The sequence below is a fragment of the Equus asinus genome, chromosome 3, assembly GCF_041296235.1.
Source record: "Equus asinus isolate D_3611 breed Donkey chromosome 3, EquAss-T2T_v2, whole genome shotgun sequence".
Classification (NCBI taxonomy): domain Eukaryota; kingdom Metazoa; phylum Chordata; class Mammalia; order Perissodactyla; family Equidae; genus Equus; species Equus asinus.
Genome location: NC_091792.1, coordinates 37,931,117 through 37,953,583, shown reverse-complemented (window position 1 = coordinate 37,953,583; position 22,467 = coordinate 37,931,117). Strand labels below are relative to the sequence as shown.

The 22,467-nt window shown below is 33.5% G+C and overlaps 1 protein-coding gene across 10 annotated transcripts in view; it reads left to right on the top strand.

Moving 5' to 3' along the window:
- Positions 1-22,467, top strand: part of LRBA (LPS responsive beige-like anchor protein) — a 705,137-nt gene that overhangs the window by 525,825 nt on the left and 156,845 nt on the right. For all 10 annotated transcript variants that reach the window (XM_070504873.1, XM_070504881.1, XM_070504880.1 and 7 more), the window contains 2 exons: positions 15,823-15,963; positions 16,998-17,117. In XM_070504873.1, coding sequence (XP_070360974.1) covers positions 15,823-15,963; positions 16,998-17,117 — 261 coding nt within the window. The remainder of the gene's footprint in view (positions 1-15,822; positions 15,964-16,997; positions 17,118-22,467) is intronic.

The window sequence follows — 22,467 nt, the reverse complement described above, 5'->3', positions numbered from 1 at the left end:
CAGAAAATGATAAACTGAAGTAACTGAAATGGATTGTGGTTAATATTACTGTCAGGGTGATGAATAATCCTGACGTATACCAGCAACACACTGCCAGTCAGTAATCCTTCTCAGAGTTAAGTATTTATTCCCTAATCATCCTAAATTAAGGTGGTGTGGAGTGACCATTTATTATTTATAAATGAATTGTTTTATTTACGTAGTATTACCAGTCTTATCCCATAATACTTCCTATTTTCTTAGTTTGGTGCTGGGTGTACTAACTTGGGTAAATTTAGAGTAGGGAACATATACTTACCATGAATTTACATAAAAACTGTTTTCAAAACACCTAGAAATTTTTCTTAAGTTGGATAAGTACTGGTACTATACTTCCGATTTCAGGCTGGGGTATTTTTTTCTTCTTATAGAGAGTAAATGTAGTAGGAAGACATTTTAAAAACCTGCATACATTTGTAGCTTTCTTTATGTTCTTGTATGTGTCAACTTCTCTTTCTAATATTTTCCTGTGATAACAAAACTTATTTTATTTCAATATGTAGTATGCTTTTTATAGTGGGTAATATAATAACTTATGTTTTAGTCACATGTCCACTTTCCTGTCCAATTCTTTATTCTCAAAGTTTATTAGAATAAGCACATTTATTCAACATAAACGCCTACACTGTTTATATTGAATAAATGTGTTTATTCAAATAATCGATTATTAAATATTTGCTGGGCACCTTTTGTAGACATTATTCTGAGGACTGTGCCAGAAACAAAAGTGAATGAAATAGTCTCTACTTTTAAACAGTTTTATAATTGAATGTATGTTATATATGAACTGTTTGCAGAGGAATAGTTTAATCAGAAACATTTCCATGTGACTTAATTTTACACAGTCCCACTTTCAGAAAAGGAAGTGTTTATTTATTTATTTATTTGTTAAGGAAGATTGGCCCTGAGCTAACATCTGTGCCAATCTTCCTCCATTCTATATGTGGGATGCTGCCACAGCATGGCCTGGTGGAAGCCGTGTGTAGGTTCGCACCTGGACCCAAACCTGTGAACCCTGGGCTGCTAAAGTGGGGCACATGAACTTAACCACTATGCCACTGGACCAGTCCCTGGAATTTTTTTTTTAATATGAGTTCACGATTTGTAATGTAAACTAAGGTTTCAGAAATGGAAGAAGGGTAAATTCTGAAAACAAAAACGATAAGTTATCATTGCCCCAATATGAAAGCTAGAATAGACAATTAAATAATTACATTTTGTTGAATGTAGGAAGAAAAGAAAATCAATACAGTGTTACTGAGAACTATATCCTGTTAAACTATATTAACTTATTTACTTTAAAAATATAAACTTTTATCAGTTTAATAAATTGGGGAAGTTATAGATTTAGTGTGACATATCTCAGCAAATGATTTTGAAATATAGAGGAGGCGATTAAAATACGTTTGTAGCACTCAGAGTTGTTCAGATCATTTACAACCCTATTGTTTAATGATCTTGACAAACTTGAGGTGTTACCCTCTTTAGGGCATCTTTCTAGGATTCTTTCCTAGGCCCTGATTTGTTCAACAATTTCACTAATATTACAGATTGATCACACTGCTTTACAGTAATTAAAATACACAATTTTGAATCATTTTGGCAGAATGAAATATTCACATGAAATATTTGAGTGAAATACAAAGAAAAATATGAAGTCTTACATTTAGGCTCAGACATTTATAGTGCAAAAAACAGGAAGAACAGCGTATGAAGATAACTCTGTTAAAAATGTAAATCACAGTGGTCTTATTTATGGGAAGGAAGATGAAGATGTGACAGTTGTTCTCAACCAATAGACTGGTCACTTGAAGGGGACTGTGGGTTTATTGCAAGAAGTCTGTGATTCACTTACAGATGTATTATATATGAGAGACTATCTACCGGAAGAGTTAAAAGCTGCTGATTTACATTATTTAGTTCACTGTATGCTTATTATCCAACAGTGATTTGGCTTTTCTAAAAACAAGTGGTGTCAAACATATTATTATTATACTCTTATATTGCAGCTGCTGATGCTACTTACTTTTTATTTAGAATGCATCATAGGTGCAAGATAAGGATTGAGGTTCATGTTTTGCAAATGGATGTCCAGTTCTTCCAACACCATTTGTTGAAAAGATTATCTTTCTCATGAATTGTCTTGGAATCTTCATTGGAATTAAATTAACCGTGTGTGTGAGCATCTGCTTCTAGACTGTTCTGTTCAATCAATCAATATATCTATCCTTGTTTCGATGCCACACTGTCCTGGTTACTGTAACTTTATAATAAGTCATAAAATCAGCTCTTGTGAATCCTCCAACTATATTCTTTTTTCAAAATTGTTTTGGCAATTCTTTGCTTTTCCTGCATGAATTTGGGAATCAGCTTGTTAATTCTGCAGAGATTTTGGTTGGGATTACATTTACGTGGTAGACTACTTTGCTAAAAATGATATATTAGCAATATTGAATCTTCCAATCACAAATATGGTTTATCTTCCATTTTTTGTCTTCTTTAATCTCTCTCTAATGTTTTGCAGCTTTTAGTATATAATTCTTATACATATTTTGTTAATTTATCCTTCAAAATTTCACATTTTTTATCATTATAAAATTTTCAGTTCCAGTTGTTCATTGCTATTATTTAGAAATACAAATGAATTTTGTATATTGACCTTGTATTTTGCAACCTTGCTAGATTCAGTTATTCATAGCCTTTTTGTAGATTTTTGGGGAATTTCTGCATAAGTGAATATATCATCTCTGAATGAATGCTTGCATTATACGCTGTTGACTAGAAGTGCTGAGAGTGCCTTGTCTTTGGTCTTAGGGGAAAAGCATTTTGTCTTTCACCATGATAGTAGCTATCCATTTTTCAGAGATGCCCTTTGTTAGGTTGAGGGAGTTCCCTCCTATTCCTAGTTTGTTGAGAGTTTTCGTCGTAGTTGGATGTTGAATTTTATCAAATGCTTTTTCTGAAGATATTCGTATGGTTTTTCTTTTTTAGTCTGTCAGTTTGGTGAATTTTATGCTGGTTGATTTTGGATTGTCTCATTCCTGGGATAAGCCATACTTGATCATGATGTATTATTCTTTTAATAAAAGGCTAGATTTGATATGCTAATATTTTCTTAAGAATTTTTGCATTAATGTTCACAAAAGATATTGGTCTATATTATCTTTGTCTAGTTTTGGCATCAGGCTAATGCTAGCATGACAAAATGAGTTTTGAAGTTATTCCCTCTTCTTCTATTTCCTGGAAAAGATGGCGTAGGAATATTATTATTTCATCCTTAAATTTTTGGTGGAATTCATCAGTGAAACCATTTGGGCCAGGAGTTTTATTTCTGGGAAGGCTTTTTAAAACTTTGAGTTAATTTTCACTAATAGATATAGGGCTATTCATGTTATCTTTGTTCTTGAATGAGATTTGGTAGTCTGACTCTTTCATAGAATTTGTTTCTTTCATCTAAGTTGTCTCTTCTTTCATTCTTAATATTGGCAATTCGTTTCTTTCCTTTTTGTTTTTTCCTGGGATCAGCCTGGCTCTAGAGTTTATTTGTTTTTCTGTTGCTTTTTCTGTTTTTGTTTGCAATGATCTTTGCTTTCTTTCCTGTTTTTCTTTCTACTTGATTTGGATTTAATTTCTCTTCTTTTTTAGTATCTTAAGTGGAAGCTTTAAAGCTTTAAACTATTGATTTGAGCCTTCTTTTTCTTTCTAATATAAGCATTTAATGGTACAATTTTTTCTCAAAGCACTGATTTTGCAAGATCCAACAAATTTTTATATATTGCGTTTTCATTTTTATCCTGTGCAAAATATTTTCTAATTTTCCTTTTGACTTTCTCTTTGACTCATGGATTATTTAGAAGAGTGTTGTTTAATTTCCACAGATTTGAGGATTTGTCAGATGTCTCTCTCTGTCTTGTTAATTTCTAATTTAATTCCATTGTGATTGGAGAACATACTTTGTGTGATGTCAGTTCTTTTAAATTAGTTGAAATTTGGCTTATTGCCCCAGAACATGGGTTATATTGGTTAATGCTCCATGTGTACTTGAAAAGAATACATATTCTTCTGTTATTAGATAAAGTGTTCTATTCATGTCAATTAGGTAAAATTAGTTGATAGTGTTGTTCATATCTTCTATATCCTTACTGATTTTCTGTCTACTTGTTCTAATGATTACTGAGAGAGGAGTGTCGAGGTCTCCAACTATAATTTAGATTTGTCTGTATCTTTTTTCATTTCTATCAGTTTTGTTTTATGTAGTTTCAACATTTGATTTTGGGTACACATTATGAGGTGAATTGCGTCTCCCAAAAAAGATGTCTTGAAGTCCTAACCCCTGGTACATGTGTACATGAACTTATTTGTAAATAGGCCCTTTGCAAATGTAATCAAGTTAAAATGAAGTCATTAGTGTGGGCCTAAATCTAATATAACTGGCGTCCTTATAAGAAGATAAAAACACCATATTAAGACAGATATCAAAGGAGAGAATACCATGTGATGATGGAGACAGAAATTGGAGTTATATTGCCACAAGCCAAGGAACACCTAGGGCTACAAGAATGGAAGAGGCAAGGAAGGATCCTCCCCTAGAGGCTTCAAACGGAGCATGGCTCTGCCACCACCTTGGTTTTGCACTTCTAACCTCCAGAACTGTGAGGCAATGAATTTCTATTGTTTTAAGCTATACTGTTTGTGGTACTTTGTTACAGGAGCCCTAGAAAACTAATACAGTGCATACACATTTCAGATTGTTATGTTTTCTTGATAAATGAATCCATTTATTATGTAATGTCCCTCTTTATACCTGGTAATATTCCATGTTATGAAGTCTGCCTTTTCTAATATTAATATAGCCACAACAGCATTACAGTCATGCCTCAATTAACGATGGGGACATGTTCTGAGAAATGCATCATTAGGTGGTTTTGTTGTTGTGTGAACATCATAGAGTGTACTTACACAAACCTAGATGGTGTGGCCTACTACACATCTAGGCTATATGGTACTAATGTTATGGGACCACTGTTGTACATGTGGTCCATCATTGACCGAAATGTCATTATGCAGCACATAAATGTATTTTGATTATTACTTGCAGTTTTTTAAAACCTATCTGTGGCTTTATATGTATAATTTCTTTTTTGTGGACAACATATTATAATAAAGTCTTGCTTTTATAGCCAATCTCATAATCTCTGCATTTTAATTGGGATGTTGAGACCATTTATAGTTAATATAATTTTTGATATAGTCAGTTTAATTGTACCTTCTTGCTGTCTATTTCTCTCATCAGTTCTTTGTACCTAGTCTCCTTTTATCTGCCTTCTTTTAGATTAAGAGAATATTTTTGTGATTCCATTTTATCATCACTATGGCTTATTATTTATACTTCTTTTTAAAAAATTTAGTGGTTTCTTTATGGTTTGACATATACATTTTTAACTTAGGACAATCTATCTTCAAATAATACATCACTTCGTCTGTAGTTTTCAAACCTTACAGTAGTATACTCGTATTCCCTCTATTCCATCCTCTTGAGTTATTGTTCTCATAAGTTTTACACCTAAATATGTTTTAAACTCAATGCAGTTACTATTTTTGCTTTAGACAACCGTCTTTTAAAGCAATAAAAAAAATTTTTTATGTTTATCCTGAGTGTTACCATGTCTAATACTCTTTATTTCTTTGTATAGATTATATTTCAATGTGGCATCATGTTCCTTCTGTCTAAAAAGTTCCTTTAGTATTTCTTGAGGTGCATTTTATTGAGGCAGTTAATTCTTTCAATTTTATTTTAATCTGAAAAAGTATTTGTTTGACTTTTTTTAAACAATATTTTCACTGGATATAGAATTCTAGATTAAGTTTTTTTTGTTCAGTACTTTAAAGATGCTTTTCTGCTGTCTTCTGGTTGGCACAGTTACTGATGAAAACTTTTTCTTTCTATGTATAATGTTTCCTTTTTTCTCTGGCTATCTTTAAGATTTTTTTCTTTATCTTTGGTTTTCAGCAATCTGACTATGATCTCTCTTGTTCATTTGTTTGTTTTGTTTTCCTGCTTTGAGTTTTCAGAGTTTCTTGACTCTGTAGTTTTGCCTTGTATTAATTTTGGAAATATAATTTTGGAGATAGTTCCTTTTCTCTTTTGTCTCTCTTCTCTTTCTGTGACTCCAGTTACCCCTGTATCAGACTTTGATCTTGTTCCATAGCTCTTGATTGTTCAATCTTCTTTGTTTTTTCACTTCTTCATCATTTTCGTTTTGGATAATTTCTGTTAACCTACTTTCAAATTTACGTATTCTTTCCTTAGCTGTGTCCATTCTGCTCATAAGCTCATCAAAAGAATTCTTCACTTCTAATATTTTTTATTTCTAGCATTTATATTTAATTCTTTTTTTATAATTCCCAGCTCTGCTGAAATTCCCCACCTGTTTATGTAAGTTTTCCACCTTTTTCACTAGATCTTTTAGTATATGTGTTACGGTCATTTTAAATAACCTGTCTGATAGTTCTAACATCTACATTATCTCTGAGACTGATTCTTTTGATTGCTTTGTCTCTTCACAATGGTTTATATTTTTTTCTTAGTATTTTAAGTGTCTTTTAATATTTGATTGAATGCCAGTAGAGACTTGGATGTGAATAATATTTTATGACCAGAAATGTGGGTGCTTCCTCTTATGTCACACTTTATTTGGGGAGTTCAGTCAGTCTAGTCAGTAGATAAGCTCAGTTGGGTTTGTTGTTGTCGTTGTTGCCTTCAGTGTAGCACAGACTTCAAATTCCTTTATTCGAATTTGTCCTTAGGGTGGGCCCTGGGGTGCCAGAGATGTTTTCCTACTGTTCCTGTCCTCTCTCCAGCAGACCCTTTATAATTGTGCCATAGAGGAGTTTTTCTCTCTACTCTTTTGCCTTTTTCCAGAAGTGCATTGCTAGTGCTTGATACTCACTGTCAGGCTTGTGGTAGGGGTAGGGCACCTCCTCGCTTCTCCTGATCCATGCTCAGTCTCAAGCAGACCCTGTTTGATTGGTCCTCAGCAGGGAGTCTTCTCATTGTTTTTGCCTATAACCTGTATGGCTTCTAAACTCTGTCTTGTGAGTGGCAGGTCTTAGACATGAGAGATTTTCTTGTCCCTCCTCTGAAAGTAGCAGATCTCTCCTTTGTGTCAGTGCAAAATCCTGATCCAAAGATTTTTTTTATCCTTTCTCTTGGGTGAAAGAGACAAAAGCATTTTGCTTTTGTCCTACCCCAGAATCAGTAGATCTTTGCCTTGGTCCTGGAGGTAATAGGGTTTTCTATCCCTCTTCCAGAGGTAGATTAGTTCCACGTCTACCCTTCCCTCTTGTGTAACTGATATTTGCCTGAACCCTGGGATGAAAAAGTTTAGTACTCCTCCCCCATCAGCTTGGGAGTTTTGATTCATATAAGAGAAAGATTAGGGGAAATGGATGGTATTCACTCACAGGTATAAGTGCCTGTCCCCGGTAACAGCAGATCAGGTAAACAGAAAGTTTGTCTCTCAAACTTTCGTGAGTATCCAAGCTATCTTCTTTGTTCTTAGTGGCTCCCAAAAGTTGAAGATGTGGCAAACCCTGTCAGTGTCCCAAAGGTGAGGGTCTCAGTCAGCAGTAGATCCAGGCTGGAAGCCAGACCCTCAGGCAACATCTTTTAAAGTATGCTAGTAGACCTCTTTCATTGAAGAGCTGGGAGCTGGGCATTTCTTTCTGCTTCCTCTGTGCTGAGCCCTTAGCTATCGCCTCTTAAAGTATTTCTCTGTTTGCTACAGTCCTGTGGGACCAGACTGTGAACACAAGTCTCATTGGCCACCAAAGCCAGGTATCAAGGGGTGCACACTCTGGGTGGCAGCAGCAAAAGCCAAGGGGACAGTCATATAGTCAAGCTCCTTCCAGGAGGATATTGGTGATTTGGAGAGGACTGTGGAGAGAATGTGGAGATGATGTCTGCTGGCTTCCCTCGTCTCAGGGCTAGATTGCAGTTGGTCCCTAGATGTGTTTTAAATTAGGAGCCTGACCCTCAGACTGCTGCTTTTGAGATATGCACATAGTCCTCTTTCAACGTTGGCATTTCTGTTTGTTGCCTCTAAGCTGAGCTCTGAGGGGATAGAGTCCTCCTGAGAAAAAGCCCCTTTCTTTTTTTGCTGTAGTCTTTTGGGTCTCTTGAATGCAGCCTTCGTTGGCCTTCAGAGCTGGATGTTTTGGGGGCCTGTCTCACAAGTGGGAGTCTTAAACGTTGGGGTGCTAAAGGTTGGCTCCAAAACCTTCACTCCTCAGAGAGAAGCTGTGAGTTGTGAGTTCCCTCTCTATAGTATGTCACTGGGTTGGGGATGGAGTTTATGGAGAGTATGTCGCAGCCTTTCCTACCTCTTATGTTGTGGATTTTTCTCATTTGTCCGATATGTAGGAGTCACTCAGCCAGTTTCTGGATTTCTTTCAGAGGGAATTGTTCCGTGTGTAGCTGTAGATTCGGTTTGTTCATGAGAGGAAGTGAGTTCAGGAGCCTCCTGTGTCACCATCTTGGACTGGAACTCATGATTTTAATTGGTCTTAACTGTTTCTGTAAGTGGGTAGATGACTATATCTGCAAATGAATAGATTTTATTACATCAGCATTGGGCCTCTTCAGTGTTTATCTTCTTCATAATTAAAACATTTTTTTCAGTTGGCCTTGGATTGTGAAGATTGTCTTTTGAATTCTTCCAGACATTTAGCTCAACGCTGGCAATTGTATTATCAGAATGTTTTAATCAATTTATGTGCCCTTCTCAAACTCAGATAAAAATCTGTAGTAAAAATCACTTACTATGAACCATAGCTGAGTAACATAGAACTGCGAAGGTGTTACTACTAAATCTACGAGTGTGAGCATTTGAAATGATTTAGATTCTACAGAGATGGAATACATAAAATGGAATACTTTCTTTTTCCCAAGATGTGTTTGTTAAATTGGAATAGTATAATGAGTGTGTATTTAATACCACTTGCCAGGCTGTGTTTTCAAGGGATTAAAAACTGCTCTGGTACTTGAAAACAGAAGTGCTTATCTGTTACGTCTAAAAGCCACAGTACCGTGCCAATCAAATTTTTTTCTTAACAATATTAAATAAAATGTAGAGTGTGTGGGGCTGGCCCCGTGGCCGAGTGGTTAAGTTCACGTGCTCCGCTGCGGCGGCCCAGGGTTTCGCCGGTTCAGATCCTGGGTGCGGACATAACACCGCTCATCAGGCCACACTGAGGCGGAGTCCCACATGCCACAACTAGAACGACCCACAACTAAAAAGATACAACTATGTACCGGGGGGCTTTGAGGAGAAAAAGGGAAAAATAAAATCTTAAAAAAAAAAATGTAGAGTGTGTGAAGATAAGTGCCAAACCATTTCAGCCGTGTATGGCATATGATGAAATATCCTAAAAGCCATGGTTGAGTAAAAATGCTGATCAGGCTGTTTGTTATACTTGTCATTTAGATAAAAGAACTGCTACAACTGACACCAAATAGTTGCTGCACTCAGTGTAGCAGTGGCAGCATTGCTTAAATAGGAAAGGCTATTCGTTTATTTTCTTCTCCTGGGGCGTAGGGGGAGAAGGCAAGTGGTGGAGATGCATAGAGCAAAATTCATTGGCTTCTTTAAAAACCTTTAGTAACAGAGAATTAAAGATTCTCATTTGGGTTCATGGATGTGGGTATGCCAATGTAAAAGTTGAGGAAAGTAAAGTAATAAACTTTGGTGACAATATTTATCTTTTTGGTTCACTTTTTTTTTAAAAAACTGTTTTTGCCGAGCACCGTTTACACTGTCCCCACAATAAAGTATTCTTTATTTTTTCCATTTGTAAAGCATTCTGCTAAAGTGATATCCACACACGTTATATAGATAGGGATAGAAATGTAAATAGCATTTTCTCAAAAGGACATTTAATCTAAACCTCCCATGAAAGGGTTTTAATGGCTTTACTGATTCAGCACCAACATCTTCATCAGTCCACATAGTCAAATCATTCTAGGATTTCCTGGTCAATTTAGTTAGATTTAGCTCTGAATCTTGACCCTGCTACTAGCTAAGAAACCACCCATTAATAGCCATTTTACTTCTCCAAGACTCAATTGTTTTACCTGTAAATTGGGAATGCTAATAGGTTTGTGTTTTAAGTGGTTGTTGTGAATATAATGAAACAATTTGTATAAGACTCTTAGAACCTTGTCTTATATCCAATAAATAGTAACATTGTCATCAGATAGAATGGCCCCTTTAATCTACAGACCATAGTTATTTCCTGTAATCTTCCCAAACCTTCTCATTATTCTTTAAACAGGAACGACCATCTTTTATGATGTCATATTTCCTGACAGTCCATCCTCTTTCATCCTCTGAATTTGAAGGTTTTTGTTTAATCTGTTCATGAATATCAGATACCCTACACTTAATTAACAATATTCTGTCCTTTAACCTGACATCTTTATAACATATAACATTTAATTCATATAACATTGAGTTCAACCATCTGGTTATCTTTTCCAGGCTAGTTGTTAGCCCTCACTTTGCACTGACTCTCTTTCAATAACTATAGCCTATCCTACTTTCAGAAAAGAATAAAATAATGTATAATCTCTGTTGCCCATGACCTCTTAAAGGCTGTAGGACAGGCTTTATATGTAGTCATGGAATTAAGGGATGTTTCCAATTTCCTAATCATCCTAAATGAAGATGACGTTGGCCGATGGCTTTAAGCCAGTCATGAAGATCGTAAGCAAGGTTTTAAAAGTAGTCATGCTGTTTTGCCTCTTTCTGAGCCCCTTTTCACTTTTGGCATCTCCTCTCCACTCCTCTCTATATCCACAAAATGTATCTTTATGATACACTATTCTTTAACATTTCCAATGGCGCTATTTCTGAGTCTTATGCTCCACAATGATCTTTTTCTTTAATCCTCTCCTCATCCCCGGATGTTAAAGTTTAGTGATTTTCCAAAGAAAGCCTTCACAGAAAGATGTAAAAAACCTCTTTTGACACTTGCATTTTAAAAGAGAAGGTTTTTAACTCAAGCAAATTTCTGCTCTGTAGAATTTCCGAGATTTCTTGCCAATTCCCTACAACTTTCTTTTCTTTTTTTGGTGAGGAATATTGATCCGGAGCTAACGTCTGTGCCAGTCTTCCTCTACTTTGTATGTGGGATGCCACCACAGCATGGCTTGATGAACGAGGTATAGGTTTGTGGCTGGGATCTGAACCTACAATCCCTGGGCAGCTGAAGTAGAGCCTGCAAACTTAACCACTATGCCACAGGGCCAGCCTCCCCGCCCCCTACAACTTTCTTACTCTCAGTAACTGTAATCATAGTCCAGCAGTTTGGAACTTCACTTCTGAAAGGTTGATATAAATGGAGCAGTTCATGTATAAATCTCAAAAGGAAGAAGGAATTATGGTGATGGTGATAATTACAACATTAATAGCAGCTATGCTTATTGAGTACTCTCTTTGTGCCAGGAGTTCTTCTAAGCACTGTCCATATATTAGCCTTTTAAATCAACCTGTTCAAATAAATATCATATTTGAAAAATGGAAATGTAAGAAATTTGGAACTTGTTGAAATTAGGACAAACAATTTATGATACAGCAATTTTAGATGGATAAAATGGCCCAAAGACTGAATTTTGAGTATAGGTTTGTGTCTCTTGGATTTATGTTGATTTTGAGCTGGCTTACTTGAGATACTTCTTTTCTTCATTATTACAATAGAGATGTCTAGCTCACATATTTATTGTGAGAATGCATAATAATGTTTTATAAATTGCAAGGTGTAAGATGGGGATATTAATTAGATAACTTCAGGTAACATTTCCTAAAATTTTTGAAATGAAAGAAAAAACTTAGAATGTATCAACACTTCAAACAGCCTTTTCTTTTTATAGTTAACTTTTACTAATGATTAGATGAAAGAGTCTGTTATGACCCATTGAAGGGGTCTGTCAATCCAAAACTGTTTTTCATTAAAGTAGTAGAAAATGATTGTAACTTTCTTGACATTTCATAGGCTTTTTATAGTAAAATTTGGAGGCCTTTTGGACTTTTGAAAAGTAATTTTGCTTTTTGTTATGTTCTTGAAGTAGGATAATTCAGTTTATTGGGATTGCTGTGTACTATTAGGCTTCTGACAGATGATGCATGGTACTGTGTGTACCATTGGAGGATTGTGATGTTTGATTACATTCTTTCTTAATAGACTCCACTAATTTCATCAGGCTTGTTTAAGGGCTTTTTGTCTTAAATATTCTTAACAAATAACCTGTAAAATAATAATAATTATTACTAACAACTGACTGTGCCAGGCAGTGAACTGGGCACTTTACATGCAGTATGTTTGTTTCTCTAATAATTAGCATAATTACTTCTCAAAGAGGCAATAAAAAGATTTTTTATTGTAATACACTTAAAAATCTGATTTTGAAATTTTGTTTTGCCTATCTTGTTCTGGAAGGTATCATTACTATTTCTCAAACAGAATATTTATCACTCTACCACAGTTGTCAACTCTGCTATTTGTGAAGATTAAAATATCCTCAGTATAGTGATTTTTTGTTATTATACATTTTTAAGAGTTTTAGTGTTCTTTCTTCTTCAATTTGTCTTTTCCTACTTTAATCCAAGTTCTTATTTCATTTTTTTAATATAATGCTTCTATAGGCCTGTTACTCTAATTTTTAAACCATTCTATTTATTTGAACCACTTTTTCATGTTGTGATTAAGGTTTTTTTATTATTTTCGTAGATTTAAAAAATCTTATATAATTCTATTTGTTAGCTTTTTGTAGTATTTAAAATTACTTTTCTATATTATAGGGCTCTCTATATTTACCTGGTTATGAACTTGAATTATACCTCTCTAATCAATATTTACTTTTTATTGATTTTTTTCAAGAAGTTATGACCATTTTAAATGACGAGTATTTTTGCTCTTCTTCCTTTAATCAATTTGCTGATTTTAAAAAATGTTCTGTCAAGCTTTTACAATTAAATTGTACAAAGAGCTCTCTGTAGGATGATAGTGCTAGGCATCTTCCTGAATTGCCCTCGAATTGTTACTCTTAATATACTGTATAAGTAAGAGGTGCCATCAGCATTTACTTTTAGTTCTTTTGCAGAGATGAATAAACATCTTGAAATGCTGATTTAGACAATGTTTTAAAAATGCTATGTTGCACTTTGGTGTATGACTGACTCTTGCTTGGTTAAATGTTTTGCAGCATTATAACATAGTTGGATTCAGCTCATCTTTTAAAGCAGTTGTCAGAAAAATATGGGCCAGCATGGTAGAATGTATTAGCTCAATACATTGTCTCCATTTTATTATGAAGCTGCTGAGGAAGCTGTGATATACAGCACTGTCATTACAGATCTATTGTTAGGACGGTTCCACAGTCTTCTTTGCACTGCCATTAATTTATAGCAGTAAACAATATGTAGCCTTCCAACTGCAGCAAAGCAGAATCTTTTAATGAGGTGGATGTTATTACCACAATAAATCAGTGCTTTCGCGTAATGTATAATTCAATGTGTGTATTCCCACTGTAACTTCTCTGAGTAAGCTGATAGTGTATCATTGTCATTGCACAGCTCCACTGGTCTTTTTTTTTTTTTAAACCTTCTTTTATTTGGGGGCTTCTTTTTTATACGCTTGCAAATAAATGTGGTATGTCTTGATAGCTGTCCTGTAGCAGGCTTCAGAAACGAACTGTAACAATAACAGCCAGAATCAATACTGTGGATTCTACCTATATGGATCTCTGCACAATGTCATTTTTTTTCAGATGCTGGTGAAATCAATCCTAATTGGTTTTAGCATTATATTCAAGAAACGTGATTCTATAACTATTGATTTTGGGGGTGTACTCATTTGGAAAGTAATAAAAATAGGAGCAGATAAAGTGAATACTTAACATGCTGCAGAACCGTACTAAAGGAGCATTGATTCTATTTTTAATTCACATAATTTGTCTTCCAATGATTTTGTTTCTTCTTTCTTTCCTTTTGCATGTCTCATTCTTTAGGGACAACAACTGAAATACGTTTAAAGGCATTCCAAATTGGTTCTGTAACGAAGATTTCTTGGAGTCAGTTCTTTTCTTAACTGGCATACATTTAGTAAATCAGATTTAATTCTTTGTGTAGAAACTAATACTTTAAAAGATGGCATTTTAAATTAGTATACTTTGATACATATTTAGAATAGTATCAAAGATTTTTAAAAATTTGCTTATAAAGTATAAAAATGGCTTAAAATGTTGATTAGAACCAAGCTATTGAAAGAGAACAGTACCAAAGATAAACAGCAGTTTTGAAAAAACAGTTAATTATTTTAAGAAAGGTAGTCAAATGATGAATTTCAAATGTTGCTTAAAGTCACATATTAACATGAAAAGCAATTTAAAAACTGGTTTAACATTGCTTCATTTTTGGCAGACTGTTTCTAAATACATCTGTTTTTAAACCAATATTTTTATTTATTCCAGTTTAATATTTACCCCACAAATAATCAGATATTTTCTTTATCTTATTAATGAGGAGTGGCTAACTCATAGATTTTCCTTAAAGAAAGACATATCATGTCTTTTTTCCAGTGAATAGGTACTTTTATTTTACATAAGGAATAGAGATTTTCTAGAGATCAGAATTTTTTATGAAAATGGACTATTACTTAAAGCAGTTTATCTTAATGTTCTTTGAACCCTTAGACCCCGTTGAGAATCTTAAGAATAGTGTGTATATCTTCCTTAAGAAACTGTTTATGTGCATAATCACACAAAATTCTGCATACTGTTTAATGGAGTTCATGTATTTCCTGAATAACAGCAGCAGCAGCAATAATGATATCACGTAACGTTTATTAAACTCTTATCTTATGCCAAGGAATGTGCTGGGGACTTTATAGCTTATTATTTTATTAAAACTTTACCCCAGTTCTAAAAGATAATCTTAAAAATAATAGTTAACATTCATTGAATGTTGTCAGGCATGGTTCACAGTACTTTACGTGTACTTGCTCATTTTATTTCCCAGAACAACTTTGACTGAGTACTGTTATTATCTCATTGAGCCAGGTTCTTTACCACTTGGCTACACTGCTTTTGGGACCTCTGCTGTCATGTATTGTTTTCTGGTATAAGCTTGTAATCTATTATTCTTCTATGTTATATATCTTTTATATTTCATGCAGGCATGTTTCTATCCTCTAAATTCTGGTTTTACTCATACTAGTAGAAATTTCTAGTTACATTTAATCCCTTTTTCGCATAATCTGCTTCTTGCACTCCTTACTCCCCCCAATTTTGTTTCATCCTCTTCTCAGAACTTATTATAAATTAATCCTCTAACATCAAGATTCTGTTTCTGGTTGTTGCTTCTAATTAACTGAGTAGGATTTTATAGGTGCTTTCCAAAATATTAAATAGTTAATATTCGCTTCATGTCATTGTCTTTATGAAAATGCTTGTTAGGGGCTAAAAACCTATATTCAAGAAAAACTAGACTTATTGAGAAATGACAGGTTTCTCCGTCCTTTTATATGTGCATGTTTAGCCTTCATTGAAAAATAAATTTGTTTTTCTGTCCACTCTCAGAATATAACACTGTATTTTAGTTTATATAGGATATATATTTTTAAATTCACTTTCTCAGTTGCTAATAGGGTAACATCTGAAGAGAGAGAGAGAGAGAGGATGATTGTATTTATGTGTTCTTGTCTGGTTTTTTTCCTCCTCATTTGCAGCCAGTAGGGGCTCTGAATCCAAAAAGAGCAGCATTCTTTGCAGAGCGTTATGAATCATGGGAAGATGATCAAGTTCCAAAGTTCCACTATGGTACTCATTATTCAACTGCAAGTTTTGTTCTTGCATGGCTGCTAAGAATAGTAAGTTAATTTGAATAATAAACTATGAGTAAATAAATTCAATATTGTGGGGAATATTCAGTGATTAAAAATCATCAGCGTCTTTTTTGAATGCTAAAATTTTTTTTAATTATTGAGATTCCAATTATAAGTATCCCTTTATCCCATTTGGTATGTAGTGTATAACATATTACTGTAGAATTGCCTTCAAAAGGTTTCACCTGGAATTATATGAATTTTTTCCCTCAAATTTGCCATCTCAAATAGTTGGTATTTTACCAGATTCTAAATGTAAATTTGGTTATTTTCAAATGTTGTCTGTTAAAATAAGAACTAAATAAGATTTCATTAGCACAGACATATATTCATATGTTCTGGAAACTTCACTTGCCACAAATGCGGTAAGATATGTTTCGAGGTTACACCAAGGGTGCCCTGTATTGATAATATATTGGTTAAACATGAAATGTTTCTGTAAAATTGAAAGGTGATTCATCTACTAGAAAGTAATTTCGTTGGGAAAGCATTAGCAGCACATCATTAATTAAAGCTTGTTAGAAGGGTACAGGCAGACATAAATCCTAGAAGTAATTTATAGTGCTTAGCTAATTTCAAGCAATTATCTACTAATATGTGTTTAAGTGTTCTTTAACTAAGAGGTGGCTTTTAAATCTTCCAAACATTTTTCTTTTCTTAATCATAAATTAAATATTGAGCCATAACAATAGGAAAATTACATATTGTACCATTTCCCTGTACTATGAAGAAACTGCAATCTAATTTATGTCTGAATGTTATTAATAAATAGTTCTTGGAAAGGAAGAGAGTCTGAAAAATGTTGCAAATACCAAATTTTGGAAATATTTCTTCCGAAACAAAAATAATTTAAGAATGTTAATGTAATAATTTAGGTATAAGTCCTAGTCTATGACTTGTATGTATTACTGGCTAATGTCTGTTGGTCATTAAAATATTTAGATATAAAGATTTATAAAAACCACATTTTTTTATGCATGAAGGAACGTATGGATTTTTTTTAATTACTTATTTTTTAGGAGCCCTTCACAACTTATTTCCTAAATTTGCAAGGAGGGAAATTTGATCATGCAGATCGAACTTTTTCATCAATTTCCAGAGCTTGGCGAAACAGTCAGCGTGATACGTCTGATATTAAGGTACAGGTGTTTCCTTTTACAGTTATTATTGCCAAGGTGTTCCTTGTTGAATGCATGTTGACAATTTCTCTGTTGCAGTACAGTCCTTTTTACTAAAGATAAGCCTCAAAGGCTTAATTAAATGGCCAAGAACCACTGTACAGAATTTCTCTCTCTCTCTTATATGTCTGTCTCTTCTTCCTGTCTGTTTGTCTGTCTGTCCTCTCTCTCTCTGTCTTTAGCTGTGGAATCGTTCTTCTTTTTCCTTGGAATCCTTTTTCTAAAGGAAAATTATCGTAGTATGCATGTAAGGCAGCATGCTCAATGGAATTTCAAACTCAATGAATAAAATTTAGTCAGAATAATATGAGAAAAATCTCAGCCTTTTAATTTAATTTGTTTTATTTTTTTTTCATTTCATTTTATTTTAAAGATCTCATGTCTCTATTTTTAAGGTAATCATCTTTTACCTGCTGCCGGTTCTAAATGCATTCCTGACTCTGCTTGGTATAGGATTGCATTATTATTGAGGAGAAATAAGATTTCTTCTCCTTTTGTATGTATATTCACTAATGTAAAAGATCAAAAGCTTTTCACAGTGGCTAATATATTCCTTACTAGACTTTTGCTTCTACCCTCAGAAATACAGTATTTTATTTTCATGACATAGTGTCGTGAAAATAGCAAGATATGCCCATGGTTGTGAAGTTCCCTACAGTCTCATAAAGAAATATGACTTATACGTAAATAATTATACTATATGGGAGAAAATGATAAGTACCATATGAGAAATATTGAACTTCAAAAGAGGAAAAGTTACCTTACTAATGTTTATGTTATTATAAAGTACCTTAAAAAAATTCAATATAATAATAATTATATCTTACTTTTAGGTATGCTACTTTACAGACTATAAAATGTATTCATATACTTTTCCTTCCTGTAGAGTAAACATTGCTTATATCAAAGATATTTTATCAAAGAAGATTCCACCATGTTAGAAATAATTTTTTATATCAGGACATCTATAGAATTTTTTGATATCACAAATAATATATTCTGAAATACTCGTGAAATTTTATATCATATTCTTTAAGTATCACCAGTAGATAATTTTGAAATAGATAATTAGATAACAGTAAATTGGATTAGTTAACAAATTTAATAATTGTTATTTAATTCCACTTCTAATCTCAAAGCTATTTAATTACTTATTTAACTCTGAGAATTAATGAGATATGGCACATGAAAACATTGGTAAGCCTGACTTTTTGTCATCAAATTGAAGACTTAGGAATTTTTTTTATTTCTAAATTCCTTCATTTGTTAAGCATCTCTTGACAAGTTATCTCATACTTAAGTTTTGTTCTAGAAATGTAAAAGAACCAAAACCATGAATTTGAAAATTCTTTTTTCCTACTGTAAAATCGTGAGATAGTGGATATCTTCACCTCTCTACCTCTCTTAGTACTAGTCATTCCTCCTTAACGCTTTGTTGGACCAGTGATGCATATGATAGATCCCTGTAAATTTGTTGTCTCTTCTTCCTAAATCTCAGCCTTTTCCTCTCACGATTCTTTAATTAATATATATCTGGTTCCTTTTTCCCAAACACTTGCCTTAAAATACACTATCTGTAAAGAAATTGAAAATCCATGCAGAATAGCTACAACACTTATAAATTTAAAAAACCCGCGTGAACTTCTTTACCTTTCTTCTTCATTATTTTCTGATTACTTTTGTTTCTTCACAAGTAATGACTTCAGTCCATTTCATTTTCTATTGAATGCCCCAGCACTTTAATAAAATTGCCCTAAGTACTAGACAAATACTAGAATTTCAGTTCTTGCTGTTGTGCTACTTAATTTCTAGCTTTCTAGCAGTGTTAAATAAGGCAACTATATGAGGAGGTAGAGTACAAAGTTAAGGGAAAAGTTAAAAAAATAAAAGAATTTAAAATTCTAAGTGTCAAGTTGATTGGAGTCTGGTTAGAAATATAGCTTAATTCTTAAATATAATTTAATTATGTTCAGAGGTGCTGAAATTTTCTTCAGGACCAACTTTGCTGAAACCTGCTTACTCTTCTAACCAATATGTATATTCTTTTTTTTTAACCACAAAATATTTGTATTGTAGATAGGACATTGATAAATTATGCCATTTTCTATGTTGATAAACAGCTAATTTGAGCCCTATGACTTAGTGACTTTCAAATACTTTGAAAAGTATGTAATATATAGTTACATAGGCTGTTGAAAGAGCTTCCTTATAATTGGTCCTTCTAAATGTCAAGAGGGATTTAATCATGCCTCTTTTTTTTGATCCTGCCTCTTTAAAAATGTTACATTTTAACACTTTAGAAAGCACATTCAAATTATTATAATATGTGTAAGAATAAATGTGTAAGAAAGCACATTTAAATCACTATAATAGTATAAACATTTCATTTAAATATAACATTGTATTTCAGATGTAATCATACTAATTATAGTCTGATCTTTCTATTATCATGTTGGACCTTCTAGAAATATGAAGGAAAATGTTACATAGTAGAGAGGGCATATGAAATATGAGGGTGGGTGGTGGGAATCATTTTATTGAGTGGATTCTAAAGTCTGTATACCTTGCTTGATTAATATAGTATACATTCTCTAAAATTTTTTCATGGCGTTTTACAAGACTGGAATGTTAGGTAGAGAGAAGATTTGTTTTAATTAATTTTTTTCAGGAAAAAAGATTAGAATAACATAATAAGATTTCTAGTACTTGACTCTTTTTTTGCTAACAGGGAACTGTCACTATAATATTGTAGAATGCCTATTTCTTGCATTGTACTAATACTCAGAGAATACTTTTACTGAAAAATAATAGTTATTCCTATGAAGTAATGGTAAAAATATGAATTATTTTTATTTTAGAGAAGAAAGAGACCTTATTAGATTTTACTAAAGCAGTCTTTCATTTTTAGCATGACTTACCATTTTAAAGTTTTGGTGATCATTTGTATTTCTGTGCATCGTTGTTGGTTCCGTTTCAAATCTGACCCTCGATGATGCATTGTATTCTGCCTGGATAAACAGTTCAGAAGTATTGATCAGTTCCCTAAGTAAGCTTACCACTGTCCAATAGAAATATAATGCAAACAACAATTTCAAGCCACATATGTAATTTTAAATTTTCTTTTATTTTAAAATGTAGTCACATTCTAAAAGTCAAAAGAACTGTTGAAAGTAATTTTAATAAAATTTTAACTTATATATCCAAAATATTATTTCAACATGTAATCAGTATAAAATTAATTACACATTTTACATTCTTTCTTCATACTAAATCTTTAGATCTGATGTGTATTTTATATTTACAGCACATCTCTGTTCAGACTAGCCACATTTCAACTATTCAGTAGCCAATTGTGGCTAGTGGCTACTATATTGGGCAGTGCAGACTTAGGGCATTGTTTTGGAATTACACCAAGGGCTAGCTTCTGCTTATGGAAAAAATACCTTTGTCCTCTAGCACAATGATGTCTCTGATGTGGTACTTAATCTAAATATGAACTAACAAATAGTAGCAGTAATAAGTACAGTAATAAGTAGTCTTAAGGACTGAAATAGAAAGTACTAATGTAGGTTGGAGAACCATCACTGTGATAAATATTATTTTTAAATCCCCAGCAGATTCTGTGTTTCAAGTCTTAAAAATTCACTTAAGGTTAGACACTGAGGTGCAAAATTAGATGTCTTCAACCTGAACCATTATCACCAAATTTTGTAGAACAAATTACAAACTCAATAAATCTTGAATGAATTTCACAAGGCAGTCACATCAAAATATTAGGCAAATATCTAGGCTTTTCTAGGCAGTTCATTGTCACTGGTTTTCCCCCCCTTTCTTGAGGCAACCTGCTCATTTCAGGTACCCTTAGTGTCAATAAATTCAATCTAATGGTTAAGTACAGTCTGACTTGCTTCAGTTTAAACTCTTTTCCTTCTCACCTACAGAGATGATTAATAGTCAGGATTGGAGAGTGGTAGGAGTCTTAAATGTCACCTAGGTTCATTATTTTAGAATGGGGGCAGTAGGAAATAGGTCTAAAGGGAGATTTTTGGAGAACCATACTTCTCCAGAAGCTCAGAATTTAGTACAATAATATATTAGTAAAAATAACCTTTGCTAAAAGTAAAATTAGAATAAAAATTTGGAAGCATCCTGAGATAGCATTTAATTTTTAAATTTCTTATTTTAATTGAGTTTATGCCCTGTCAGGCATTTAATTTTTAAATTTTTTATTTTAATTGAGTTTATGCCCTATCAGGCCCTGGTTGATAGAAATAAGACACACCACTGCCTTCAATACACTTCTGTACAAGAGAAGATACTGACAATAAAATAGTCCCAGCAATTCAGTATAATAAAGGTTCTGTGGGGCTCATAGATACAGCATTTGAAATGAAGACAAGTGAGAGCAAAGAGGAAATCCAGGGCGTATCATCAGGGGCCTTATAAACTTCAGGAAGGAGGTTGGGCTTTATCCTGGGGACAGTAGGGAAACATTGGAAGGGTTGAAACGGGAGTGAGATGAATAGATTTTGTGGTTTTGAGAGATCACTGTGGTTGGTATTTGAATATGTATAACACTCTGAGCAAAAGTGAAAGCCATCTGTAAACTGTAAAAGTAATTAAGCCAGAGGCAGTGGAGGCTTAAACTCAGTAGTGGTGATGGTACTGGACAAGTGTGGATGACTTTAAAACATATTTAGAAGGTAAGAATTGTTAGGATTTGGTGATTAATTTGTCTTGTAAGATGAGAAAGAAAGAGAGAGGGAAATTAAATTTGACTTGGGCATGTGTGTAGAGAACACAGAAGAAGAGCAGGTTTAGTTAGGGCCTAACTGTCTAGCTGTCTGCCCTCAGGGAGAAAACATTCCTACAATAGGTGAATTAAAATCCCTTAAACCACATTTAGTTAAGCCAGCATTTATTTGATTATTTATCACATGCAATACATAGTAGAGAGTACTTGGACTTAAAAGGATAAGATAAATGTTGTTCTTTACTTCACGTATCTCCAGGTGAGAAAAACAAGTACACATAAATCTATTTTTAATACAAGTTAGATAGTGATTAAATGCTATAATAAGATATAAGCAAAATGAAACTAATTCTGACAGGCAGAGGTGGGGTTGCGAATGTCTTCACAGAGCAAGTGATATTTGAATTGTGCCTTGGATCCAAGGGAGCCTTAACAAATCTCCCAAAGTTATATCTCTAGCCTACACCTGATATCTGACTCCCACCTTGACATCTCCATTTGAATCTCAAACTTAACATGTTCAAAACCAAATTCCTGATCTTTATTCTCTCAAATTTG